At 47.6% G+C, this 13,806-nt stretch overlaps 1 protein-coding gene across 1 annotated transcript in view; it reads right to left on the minus strand.

The window, feature by feature from the left end:
* Positions 1–3,548: 3,548 nt before the first annotated feature.
* The window catches only part of LOC141133449 (beta-arrestin-2-like), a 105,256-nt gene continuing 94,998 nt past the window's right edge, over positions 3,549–13,806 (minus strand). Inside the window, 2 exon segments of the mRNA XM_073622832.1 lie at positions 3,549–4,965; positions 13,549–13,603. Coding sequence (XP_073478933.1) covers positions 4,869–4,965; positions 13,549–13,603 — 152 coding nt within the window. The 3' untranslated portion in view covers positions 3,549–4,868.

Raw genomic sequence — 13,806 nt, forward strand, 5'->3', positions numbered from 1 at the left:
GTGAACCAGGCCTTAAGGTTTTATGAGAGGACAAACTTGGATTTGTGAACGCATTAGGTTAGTTTAATTCTGTGGCCGACATGCAGAAGTAAATAAACCAACACTGCTAAGACATCTAGGCAAATGTTTCTTACTTCTCAGAGGTGTCCTTTTATGAAACTGAGATCAGCGGCGATCCCGAGTCTCACCGCTGATCTCAGCGCTTTACCAGTTTATGAAACTGAGATAATCAGCGGAGAACATGTTCTCCGCTGATTATCTCAGCACAGTGAGAATTTGTAACTGACTTCACAGAAACAGCCAGTTTATGAAGGTGCGATCTCAGCACCTCACTGGCGATCTGTGGCAGAATTCTCACTTTCTGATTCACCATTTCAGAAGTAGAGAATCAGAGTGAGAAGCCTGAAACTGGCTGATATTCTGGAGAAAGAAAGAAGTCTTTTGACTTCTTTCTTTCACCAAACAGTCAGAGCACACCTTCCCCACCATTACACACCCCAAAACCAGCAGGATAGGAATTTATAGTGTATATATATATATATATATATATATATATATATACACACACACATACATACATATACATACATATATATATATATACATACATACACACACACACACACATATATATATATATTTTTTTTTTTTAGATGTTCACGTCTCTGGCTGGGTTCACACTTGTGCGATGCGTGAACCAGCGTGATTCCTGTGCGGGTTTTCACATCGCACCTACATTGACATCTGCGCACCACTGCGGGTGTCAATGTAAAGTTAATGACACCCCCAGATCATTTCACAGATCGCAGTGCGAACTATGTAATGGTGCAGGAATCGGATCGCATGGGTGTTCACACCCATGCGATCCGATTCCAGTGCGGACCAAATAAAGGGTCCTGTACCTATTTGGTGCAAATGCAATACGATTTAGGGCCAGTTCCCACTGCTGCGGTGTCCGAGATCGGATGTGATTCGCACCGCAGTGCAAAATCACATCCGATCTCTGTGCGATGCGATTTCAGCCATACAGATAGTATTGCTAAATTTGCATTGCCCTCGGACCAAACTCTTACAGGACCCTTTTTTTGGTCCACAGCAGAATCGGATTGCATGGGTGTTCACACCTATGCGATTCGATTACTGTCCGAGTTTGCAGATCGCACTGCGATATGCGAACTGATTTGGGGGTGTTAACTTTTAGGCCCAGTTCACACTTGTGCGATGCCGGACATCGCACAGGCATCGCGTGTTATTTGCAGCACACTGCCATTCACATTACATGCGATGTCTGTGCGGTGCGATATCAGCTGTACAGATAGTATGGCTGATATCGCACCGCATTCGGTGCAAACACGCACAGGACCCTTTTTTCTGTTCGGACCAGAATCGGATCGCATGTGTGTTCACACATATGCGATCCGATTCATGTCCGAACTGTCAGTTCGCAGTGCGATATGCAAGCTGATCTGGGGGTGTCCTTAACAATGTATTGACACTCCCCAGCGATTCGCATATGGCAGTGTGAACTGACATGTGAGTCGGTGCGATGCGGGAACCCGCAGTGGATTCGCAGTGTTCTCGCATCGCACCAGTTTATCAATTTTTATGTTTATCTATAATGAAATATATTTTATTTTAATTTATTAATAAATATTTACACTTGTATACTTTATTAAAATTATTTTTTTAATGATTATAAATGTATTTTGCATTTATATGAATGGTGTATAGCTGCATTACATATGTGCATTACATTCATTTACTATACACCATTCACATTTAAATAGGGACATGTATGATCTTTAAATATTGATAAAAACAATGTTTTTTTTTATAATTAGGTTAATGTATATTGTGTAGGGGGAATTTATCTTTATTATTTTATTAATATGTTGGGGAATAATGTGTGCTGATTTGTGTTAAACTTTTGTATTTTATGGTTCCTCATACTGTAATCCCGCTACATCACACGAGATTATAGTGAGAGGAGCCATTCTCAGGAGTTCCCGGCGTTTGTAGATCGCTCCTCAACTCAACATGAGAAGCGATCTACACACTTTCATAAACAGGCACTCAGAGGAGAGCGATCTCCTCTGAGAATGCCTGAGAACTGAAAAGCGGTATTTTACCGCACTTTCATAAAAGGACACCAGAGTGATTTGTGATTAGCGAGGAGCCTGAGGTTTGACTTCATCCCTTCTCTACGGGAAAGTTCAAAGTTTACTTACATTTACCTAGCATCCCCCCCCCCCCTGAATCCTAGGACTCATAGCAGCTGTAGAGGCGGCTACGGCTCTTTTTGTACCACCGATTACGAGGTTACCAAACCTCATTTTCACTTCTGCATGGACTTTCCAAATGTAAAACCAAGAAAGCACAGCTTATACTTGCGGCTCTTTTGCTTTTGATGTGAAATAATCTGATTTACTTACTTTTTTTGCATCCACCTCCTGGTTCCAGGAAGGCACAAGCCCTGGCCACACAGATGCTCCCTGGGAAGGCAACATCACTAGAGATCCTGTATTATGCTGCAAGATCTGTGTTCCAACATCATGTGCTACATCTCGAACATGCTTCAGACAGTATTAGAGTTTCTCCCAGAGATCTCGCAGGAAGCCTTTTTTTTTTTTAATAATTAAAACTTTGAGAGGAATGTTGCACAGCGCATGCACGAGATGAGGCACAGGTTATGTGCTCCATCTTGCACATGCCCTAAGCATCTTGAATATTTAGGGCAGTATGCACACAGGCAGTGCCAGGACAAGGTTATCCAATGTCCAGGGTGACGATGGCGAATTGCTTGCCCCCCCCCCCCCCCCCCATCCTAGCAGGTGGAGTCCCAATCAGAGCGCCCCCTTCACATCAGGTGCCCCCATCAGATGTCCCCATCAGAATGCCCCCATGCTCCCTTGTACTGGGAGAGTGCTACTCACAGCATGTCCTTCCTCTATCCAGCCAAGTGACAAGTCATGACAGGGGGAAAGAGAAAGGAGGACACAGTCGGCCCTCCTTTCTCAGCAGTGTAGTGCAGAGACTGAGGACAGTTCTGTCTCAGCTCAAGCTCTTTTCTGCACCATACAGGCTGGGAGGGAGGAGAAAGCTCAACCCTCCCTTCAGGAGCAGCTATTGGCCGCTGCTCATTCTGACAGGAGTGAAACTGCAGTCACTCCTGTCAGTAAGGAGTGGGACGAGCACCCAAATGGGCAGCGCTCCCCTTCAACACAGTGACCGGGGCAGGTGCCTGCTTGGCTACCCCCCCTAGGCACTGCGCATTCCCAGCATTGGTCTCTGGGTGGACACTGCCCTAAAGGTTCATATAGCTAAATGCACTATCCAGCCCCATCAGCTGTCAGACTCTCCTAGAGCTTGGATATAATGGCTGCACTGGATACCTATGCCCTTCACCTGCAGCTAAACGCCAGAGCATCATGCACCAAGGCTTAATGCCCAGTAAGCGTGGGGGGGGTCTTAATATGCCACACTTGCCCCATGCAGCAAAGTATCACAAAGAAAATGCATGTAACACAAAGAGGATTACCAAAAAAGACCACATTTATACACCAGATTTTATTGTTAATCCTCACATCCTAATATTTGTAGCAAAAAAAAAAAAAAAAAAGATAAAAAATAAAGCGTTTTAAAACCTGTGGAGCTTTTTAAAACAACACAGAAAGATCATTTTACATCCAAAAAGACAAAATATATTACGAATCAAGGCAAAAAAAAAAAAATATTTAAAAGATTGGGAGGGGACAGAGAGGGGACAGGTGCGTCACCTGTTTGTGCGAATAGAAGGACATGACAGTGTCCCACCCTGGAAAATTCACATATTAGAAGCAAAATGAGCCGCTTCCTCAGAGGAGCCAGTGACAGCAGATCTAGGCTTGTCCTGCTGCAAGGCGGAACAAGACATGTTGGCAGTTCGAAGACTCCCTGAGACCACGCAATCCCCCCGCGCTCCTCCTTTATCAGCAGGAATTGAAGCGTCGCACCTTCGTCTCCCTCAGTCGGGTTTAAAAAAATAAAAATCGATAAAAGAATAAAATTAAAAACTCCAGTAAAATCACAATGTTATGAGTTATCCTCATTAACTGGCCTTGAGATCCATCCCCCGAGGATTTGATCTTACACCTCTGCATCTCCTGTTTATTCACAGCGTTTATGTCCTACATAAAATAAAAAAAATAAAAATTGGCGGGGCAGGGGGAAAGTGCAGGGTGGCAGTGCAGCATACGGTGTGCCATGAGTGTACCGATCTGCCTTGGGAGATATACAAAATTGACAAAAAAAAAAAAATTTGAAAAAACCACATGGATCAACACACTAAAAACTGTGTGAAGGTTGTGTGTGCAGATCACTCATGCACACAGCGATGACAGTTACACGTGTTCGTATATGCATGATTGGGTATGTATTCTGCGACACATTGGGTGTGATCACCACTTATTTACAATGTCTACCCCCCCCCGAACCTACATGTATATTTCCTATAGGTCCTATCATATGTACAACCCCCCCCATACTGCATATGCTTGCCGTTTCCAATGTATATATAGAGACTTTCAAGTATATGACGGTGTACAGATATGACATCACAATACAGAGTACACCAACATGTACCACAACCTCCATCACAGTGCCTGTGCAGCAATGTGTACACTCTATTGTCCCCACCATTGTGTTGTGCGAGTCCCTATGTACATACACACACGTATGTGCTTCCTGCTCCTTCGATACACATTGTGTGTGTAGTTGTGTAAGGTCTCCGCTCAAATGAAAAAAAAAAAAAAAGGGAGGGAATGAAAGCCATTTGTGGAAAAGGGGGCGGAGTCTCCAGTGGCAATGGGGCCCAGCCTCTAAAAGCAAGGCTAGCAGTATGCTTCATCATCTTCCTTGTCATCGTGCAACCCCTTGAGTCTTAGACGCGCGAAATCTTCAAAGACAATGTCGTCATCCTGAGGGTAACTGAACAGAAAAAAAAAAAAAAACATTTAGAAAAAGGTAACAGGTACTTTGATTCGCCTCCATAATTTGTTAAGCCATTACCTGTTCAAGCACAATGCAAGCATCTAAACAGGAACTTATTCATTCATATGCTTTCCACTGCACTCAGCAGAGCTGCCAAGCACATGTATACACATCCCTATTCATGGAACCCTATAAGCAGCTGGGAAGGTGGTGTGCTAGGACTGATACAGGCAGGAACACAAGCAGCCTCTTACATAGCTGAAAAAGTAACTCGTGCTTAAAAAGAGGAGTTCCAGCCTGGGGGAAAAAAAAATAAAAAATTAAGTCAGCAGCTAAAAATACCGTAGCTGCCGACTATTGTGGTAAAGCGCTGCTAGTTTTAGTATTAGCAGCGCTTTACTGCTGTAATAGTAGCGCTTTTCGGCTGCTAGCAGGGCGCATTTAACCCCACGATAGTGGCTGAATAAAGGGTTAAAAGCACCACTGCGCTTGATTTCAATGGGCAGGGGTGGTGGAGGAGCTCTGTATACACCGCTCCCGCACCGCCCCTGCCTATTCCGACAGCGTGGAAATCTCCCAGCTGTCAGAATAAAATAGCTCAGCAGGACTGCTGCTGGTTGAAGGAAAAAAAAACAAAACTGATTACTGTATGGGCTGCCTGACACAGGACTTAGGGAAGCAAGGAAAGAAAAGCATGTGCTGCTGGGGCCAGAGGTGTTGAGAAATAGTGCGGGATATGAAAGAAAAAAAAACAAACAAAAAAAAAAAACAAACATTCATACTCACCTAGGTGGATGAAGCATTAATCCAATGCTGCATCTGTCCCCCCGCCACCTCTACACCAAGAGCTGAGCAATCAAAGGCAGCGGATCGCTCTGCTCTCGGTTCTCAGTGAGTAGAGAGCTGGGGACTGTCAGTCACCGCTTTGTGTTCTCCCCCTCCAGAGATCACTGGAGCGCCACACTGTGGAGGGGGCTCAGTGTGTGCGGCTGGCTCAGCTGCCGGTCAGGCATTTGAGTGGATCCTGACATTCAAGTCTGGATCTCGCCAGAGCCTGGACCGGCTGTGTGACGTCAGCTGGCAGTGCACTACTGTCACCCACAGTAGTAGTAGGGCAAAAGGAGGTTTGGCTGTACTCCATTTTCACTGAGAATGTCCAAAGCAGCTGTTCAGCTGCAATATCAGATATGGTTCGGATGCAAATTTTGGAGAGGGCGGCCACTGGCATCTTTAACAATAGCTGGTTGTTAAGGAGCAGGCCAGAAAGTCGGCTGCCGTGTCCTTAAAGCGCAATTCCCCCTAAAAATTGAACTTCTGCTTTAAGTACTTGTGACCCCCTGACATGCCACATTTGGCATGTCATTTATTGGGGGGGGGGAGTGGGTACCTAGTTTTCACACTTCCTCTTCTGGTGCCACAGCACTGAGCAGCAGTTCACCTCTCCCCCTCCCTCCCTGCAATCTTCTAGGACATGTCAAAGGTCTCAGAAGATCGCCTGGCCATTCACAACGCGGCTCACCCGGCTGTGAAGACACAGCTGGGCTCCCACACTTGCAATGCCGGCTCCGCAGAGAGAAGGGGGAGAGAAGAGGGGCTTCCGGCAACTGCATCGCTGGACCATGGGACAGGCGAGTGTCTATTTATTAAAAGTCAGCAGCTACACTTTTTGTAGCCACTGACTTTTAAATGGTTGGAACTCCGCTTTAACAACTGATGACTCCAGGGTCTGGTATGGATTTAGGGGGGACCCCACACTTTTTTTTTTTTGCAGTGGGGTTCCCCTTAAAACACGTACCAGGCCCGAAGTGCTGGTATGGATTAGAGGGGACTCCACGCTGTTTTTTGTTTTTTTCCTCAATTTGTATTCACAACTGATGACGTGCGGTTCAGAAGCATTCCCATAGAAGGCAATGAGCCTGGAATTCGCATCTGAACCGCACCGCAGTGCTCATAAAATGCACAGGACGCTTTAAATGCGCACTTAAATCGCACTGCAGATATGTGAACCGGCTCTATAGAAAGCCGGTTTGGTTCACATGTCATGCGGATCGGATACGATTTAAAAAAGCATCCAATTTGCATATACGTGAACAGAGCTTTAAATGAACCCATTGCATTGCATACATAAACAAGGCACAGGCTTAAGGTAAATATTCTATAGATACATATTAAAGATATAACGGTTTGAGGTTGATTTTGACTTTTTTTTAATTTCAGAAACTATAGTTCTATATCGTATTTCACTAACACTTTTTATGGGGTGCTGCCATGACACTCAATTTGCCAAGCATGTTGGGCATCCTACTAAGAAAGCTTCGTCTTGTTTGCACAATTTGGGTCCCTAGCCCTACTCTATGAAGCTACCACACCCTGTACTGACAATGGTCAAAAAGCCTGAAACAGCTGTATGGAGTTTGGAATAAATGGCTGTATAGTATTAGAATATAATTGTACTATAAACTAGCAGCTCTGGTTGATGTGCATTGTTGAGACGCGAAAGACGTGTTTTGTTAGTTTTCTGTCTTTTTTATTTTTTTATGTATTGAGTGGTTTATCTATGTCTTCTTTTTATGTATTGAGTGTTTTTTCTCTTTTTGTACAACCTTTATTTGAAAATCAATAAAAACAAAAAACACAAAACACACACAGCAGCTCTGGCTGATGGGGCATAAAACGGAAAATTGTATACTCACCTTTCCGTAATTTTCCTTTCCTGTCGCATCTTCATGGCAGCATACACGTTGGGTTGTGACTCCGCCTCCACAACCTGATAGGACCATATAGCTATAAATTAGAGAGTATACACCTGCCCCAGTATTCTCTGTAAATATATACACATGTCATCTCAGAGGGTGGGTGATTGTGTGCTGCCATGAAGATGCGACAGGAAAGGAAAATTACGGAAAGGTGAGTATACAATTATCCGTTTTCCTGTCGCATCATGGCAGCATACACGTTGGGGAGTAACTCGCCAAACTGGGTGGGAATGCAAAAATCAAATTTATTGACAAGAAACAGAAGAATTGGCCTGTATGACGGCCCTCCCAAATTCAACTGCTGCTAAGCGTGCAGCGTCTATTTTATAATGGGAAATAAAGGTGTTTCTCGAAGACCAAGTGGCCGCTCTACAAATGGTTTCCGCTGAAACTTTACGGTAAGCTGCCCATGAGGTAGCCATTGCCCTGGTGGAATGCGCTCTAAGATCTTCCGGAATCTGCAAGGTGCTTAAGGAGTAAGCCTTCTTGATAGTTTTCACGAGCCATGAGGCGATGGTACGGGCAGAAGCTGCCTGGCCCTTCCTGAACCCATGTGGGATGACTAAAAGGTTCTTGCATTTCCTAAATGACTTGGTCACCGAGAGGTAATGCAGAATGTTGCCCCTAACATCCAGGGGATGAGGAACGCCCTGATCTGTGCTCAAAGCCGGGAGGTCAATCTCCTGGTTAAAGTGGAATGAAGAGGAGACCTTTGGGATAAATCTGTCTGAAGGCTTCAGGGTTAGCCTGTCTGGGTAAACCATCAGGTACGGTTCCTTGATCAGTAAAGCTTGCATTTCTGAGACCCTTTTCGCTGAAGTGATGGCAATTAGGAATGATACTTTCAGAGTCAGGTCCCAGAGGGAGGTATCTTCAAGAGGGGAAAATGGTTCTCCGGATAGAATTTCAAGGACAGTTGATAGGTCCCATGTTGGGAATGAAGGCTTTCTGGGAGGCCTTAGCTTCAGGCATGCTTTCTGGAATTGAACCACAAGAGGGTTAAGTGCCCACCTAACCCCTGTCAGGGCAGAGATGGCAGAGACTTGGACTTTCAGGGTGCTGGATCTAAGGCCTTTGTCTAGGCCTGACTGTAGGAACTCGAGCACTTGTATTGCTGATTGGGAAGAAGGGTCCCAACCTTGTTCCTGAGCAAAGGAAGAGAACTTTCCCCAGACTCTGTCGTAGGTGTTATTCGTGGAAGATTTCCTGGCTAGAAGCAGGGTTTCGACTACCTTCTGCGAACAGCCTTGATCTAGGAACCTAGACCTTTCAGTCTCCAGGCCGCTAGGTGCAATCTCTCTGGATTCGGATGTAGAAGCTGGCCATGGGTTAGTAGATCCGTTGTCACCGGAAGAGGAATTGGATCCGCTGTGCTCAGTTGCAGGAGGGTGGTGAACCAAGGCCTCCGTGGCCAGAAGGGAATCACGGCCAGAACTAAAGCTGCTGAATGTTTGAGCCTCAGAAGGAACTTGGCTATCAGTGGGGTTGGTGGAAAAATGTAACCTAGGCGAAAGTTCCAGGTGTGCTGGAGACAATCCGTTCCCTCCACTGAGGGGAAGGGGTTCCTCGACAGAAACCTCTGACATTTCCTGTTCTCTGGTGTTGCTGCGAGGTCTATGTCTGGATGACCCCATGTCTGGCATATGAGGGCGAAGGCCTGTGGGCTTAGACACCACTCGTTGTTGGAAACGAATGTCCTGCTGAGAGAGTCCGCCAGTTTGTTCTGAACTCCCGGAATATAGGCCGCCTTCAGGTCCCGCAGGTTCAGTTGAGCCCATCGCATCACCGGACCAACTTCCCGCATCATGGAGATGCTCTTGGTACCCCCCTGCCTGTTGATGTAGGCCACAGCCACTCGGTTGTCCATTTGGATGAGGACCTGTTTCCCTCTCAGAAGTGAGCTGAATGCCAAGAGGGCTTGGAAGGCTGCCTTCATCTCTAGGACGTTTGACACTACATCCCTGGTTTTGAAGTGCCAGCGGCCCTGAGCTGCATAATGTAGGTAGTGTGCCCCCCATCCCTCCAGACTGGCGTCCGAAGTTACCACCTCCTGATGGAGGATGACTATCTGTTTGCATCTGCTGAGGTTGTCGGGGTGAGTCCACCACCGTAGAGATAATCTGGCTTCTTCTGAGATGCGAATCGATTGGGACATGGACCATCCATCCCACTGGCACAGGAAGGAGGCTTGCAGAGGTCTGGTATTCCATTGCGCCCATCTGACCATTGGAATGGTTGCTGACAGGGACCCCAGCAGGCTGAGGTATGCTCTGGCCGGTAAGTATGATGCTGGAACCACATCTTTCACTTTCTGAATTAGTAGGGACAACTTCTCCCTTGGCAGTTCTACCGTGTTGGCTCGGGTGTCTAGTTCGGCTCCCAGGAAGACCATCCTCTGGGTAGGCTGAATGTTGCTCTTCTGCCAGTTGATTATCCAACCCAGACTCGTTAGGGTGGAAACTAAGATCTCGCGATGTTGCACGAGTGATTCCTGGCTGTTTGAGAGGAGAAGAATGTCGTCCAGGTAATGGTGGACCCTTAGACCCTTCTCCCTCAAAGAGGCTATTACTGGAAGCAGAACCTTTGTAAACGTTCTGGGGGCCGTAGAGATCCCGAAAGGGAGGCTTCGAAATTGGAAGTGTTCCTGGCCCACCGAGAATCGCAGGAACTTTTGGAATGCCACGTGAATTGGTATGTGTAGGTAGGCGTCCTGGAGATCTATGGAGAGCATCCAGTCTCCTAAGTTTATGGCCTGAAGGATAGACTGCAGGCTTTCCATCCTGAACGACTCCACTCTGATGGACTTGAGTCTCTTCAGGTCTAGAACCGGCCGAAAGTCCCCTGACTTCTTTTTGACGAGGAATAGTGCAGAATAGAATCCCCTGCCTCGTTGTGCTGGCGGAACCTCTGTTATCGCTCGTTTTTGAAGAAGCTCTAGGACATAAATTAGAAGGGACAACCTTTTCTCCCCGGGAGGAGGAATACGGGTTGGACAGAATTGATCTCTTGGGGGTCGACTTTTGAAGGCCCATCTGTGGCCGAAACTGACGGTGGCCAGGGTCCAGGTATCGTGTATGGTCCCCGCCCAGACCAGCTTGAAACTGGAAAGCCTTGCTCCTACTACTGCTGGCCGGACGGGCGCACCTTCAAAAAGGCTTCTGGTCACTGGGAGCGGGAGTCTTAGGCTTTTGGAATTTCATAAAAGAAGTTTGAGGGTTCTTCCAGTTCCTTCGGTACTCCTTCCCTGGTCTGTACGCTTTCGCGTCTCTATACCTTTCTGGGAGATTCCGCTTAAAAGGAGGAGGTCTCTGTTTGGGCCTCCTATCTGAGGGAATGAGCCCGGATTTTCCACCCGTTACTTTGGAGATGGCCGTATCCAACTTTGTTCCGAAGAGGTGCTCACCGTCGAACGGAATACGGCACCAGTTAGACTTGGATGCCGGATCCGCCGTCCAGGGCTTCAGCCACAAAGCTCTTTTGGCCATCACTGAGGCCAACATAGACTTTGATGCAGACCTGATAGTGTCAACTGAGGCCTCAGCCACGAAATCACCAGCCAAGCTTAACTCTTGTAATGCCTTCACTATTTTCTCTTGGTCTGCCCCCTCTAATACCAGCTTTTCCGTGCTTGAAGACCAACTCAAGATGGCCCTTCCTACTGCCGCGAGTGCTATCGCAGGCCTGCATGCGCCTCCGGCCGAAAGGTAAGCCCGCTTAAGATCCGTGTCGATCTTTCTGTCAAGAACGTCTCTAAACGTTACCACATCTTCTAGCGGGAGGGTAACATGCCTGGCGAGGCGCATTAAAGATGCGTCCACTACCGGAGGGGATACCAGAGGGTTCACTTTAGGCTCCTTGAGTGGGTACAGCTTCTGGAGTCTGTTGTTCAGACTAGATTTCTTCTCCGGTCTCTGCCACTCTTCTTTGATTAAATCTTCCAGTTCATCGATGAATGGAAAGGTTTCTGGTTCCTTTTTAAGCTGAGGAAAATATTTTCTCTGCTTTGGCTGGACTTCCTGGGGTTCCTCCCATCCTATTGCCTCCTTGACCGATTTAACAAACGGCTCTATAAGGCCAAAGTCGCATCCGGCCGACACCTCCAGGCCTTCATTATCAGATAGGGAGTCTTGCTCCTTTGATGTGCTGGCCCGGGCTGGAGAGGTAATGGTGGAGAGATCCACATCTGGTATTGAGGCCTGAGGGGCTGAGTCCCCAACTTCTGAGGCTCTCTCTCTTGTGGCCTCTTCCAGGCATCTCTGACAAACCAGCTTATCCGGAAGAGCCGCTGTACCACAAATCCAGCATGCGTTCCCGGCGGGACGGGAATGGCGTGCAGGGGAGCGGTGCTTGCGTGAGGACGACCTTCTGTGGCGGGATCGACCATGCCGAGAATGCGATCTGGAGCGGCTTCCTCTTGAGCGGCTTCTCCTATGGTAGGAGCGGCTCCGTCTATGTCTGGAGCGACTTCTCCTGCGTGAGGACTCTCTATGTCTTGACGCAGACGTTCCTGAGGACCTGGTAGGGCTGACCAATTTAGGTAGCGTTAGAAGTGCTCTCTTTTTCAATCTTCACTACTTACCCTCTTCTTCCCCCCCTTTACCTAGTAGGCTGGCGGTGATCTGCTGGGGCAGCGGTCTCCATGGTAAGTGGGTTGGAAACCTGCAAGGAAAAGACAAGCAGCAAATGTAGAGACTGACCCAGACCTGGACAGGAGGGGGGGGAGGGGGGGGGGGGGTTGGGGGGAGAGACCCACCTTTGTAGAGCGTTTTTCTTTGCTATGGTTCGCAGAGCAGGCGTCTGTAGCATGCAGCAACCATCAGCAGCCTCCACAGCAATGCTGTGGTTTTTAAATCTGCCGCCATTGGCGTCGGACGCTCGCGCATGCGCAGTAGCGCCGCGAGGCGCCCGGCGCCATCTTGGAGACTGGCAAATAGCATAGAAGCGCCCAAAGAGCCGTACTGCGCATGCGCGAGGACGCCGAGAACGCTCGGCGGTCCCACATAGCACTGCATGGACCACAGAGCCCAGCAGAACACCCACGGTATGTCAGAGAGGGGGGGGGGGAGGAAGAGGGGGGGAATGGAGACCGCTGCACACAATTAAGCCTGTTTAAGGCTTATTTTCCGAGGCCATACTGAGGGTTCCCTGGCCAATCCTCCAGCAAGCCTGTTTAAGGCTTTTGTGGGCTGTTGCACTTGAAGCCTGTTTAAGGCTTGTCTTCTGGCAAACAGTTTGAGTTGAGATGAGTGCCCCTGAGACCACCAGAGTGGGGCTCCTTTCATTTAGCTCGTTTAGAGGCTGTACAAGAAGGACTTCCACCCAGGAGAGGCTAGAACCTGGCTGGGGCGAAGCGGTAAGGGGGTGCTGATCCGTGCGTCCTGACAGGTGAGGAAAAATAAGAGAATACTGGGGCAGGTGTCTACTCTCTAATTTATAGCTATGTGGTCCTATCAGGTTGTGGAGGCGGAGTCACAACCCAACGTGTATGCTGCCATGATGCGACAGGAAAGTAATGATTTGCAAGGCTCTGTCCACTGTCCTGAAATGAGGAAATAACTCCCTTTTTTGGGTGTATGTGGTAGAATGAGTTATTAATTTTTACTGAGCTACACACTGATTAGGTTGGAGCACTTCTTTTTATTCCTTTAGCTCCTCCGTTATCTGTATGGTTATAGTATGTCCCTTTAGTCATCTCTGGGCAAAGCTCGGCAATATTTGGTACAAAGCCAAGTCAATCTCTGGTCTGGAGGCCCCACTGATTTCTTTCCAGCCTGTAAAACCGGTGACACCACTGAGAACATGAACCAGTAAAGTGTGAACTTACTTTGTTTCGAATTGTATGAGATTTGTGTCAACAGGCACATCTGTCTGAGGGAACTCTGGAAAGCAAAAAGAGATTGAGCACATGAGAAGCAAATACGGTGTGTTTTTACAAACTTAAAGACCCCATTTAACAATGGGGCGGTGCGAGCTTCAGCGGTAAAGCGCCGTTAGTTTTAGCGGCACTTTACCGTTGTCATAGCGGCGCTATTCGGCCATTAGCGGGGCACTTTTAACCTCCGCTAGCAGCCGAAGAAAGGGT

Source organism: Aquarana catesbeiana, linkage group LG03, assembly GCF_042186555.1.
Source record: "Aquarana catesbeiana isolate 2022-GZ linkage group LG03, ASM4218655v1, whole genome shotgun sequence".
Classification (NCBI taxonomy): Eukaryota; Metazoa; Chordata; class Amphibia; order Anura; family Ranidae; genus Aquarana; species Aquarana catesbeiana.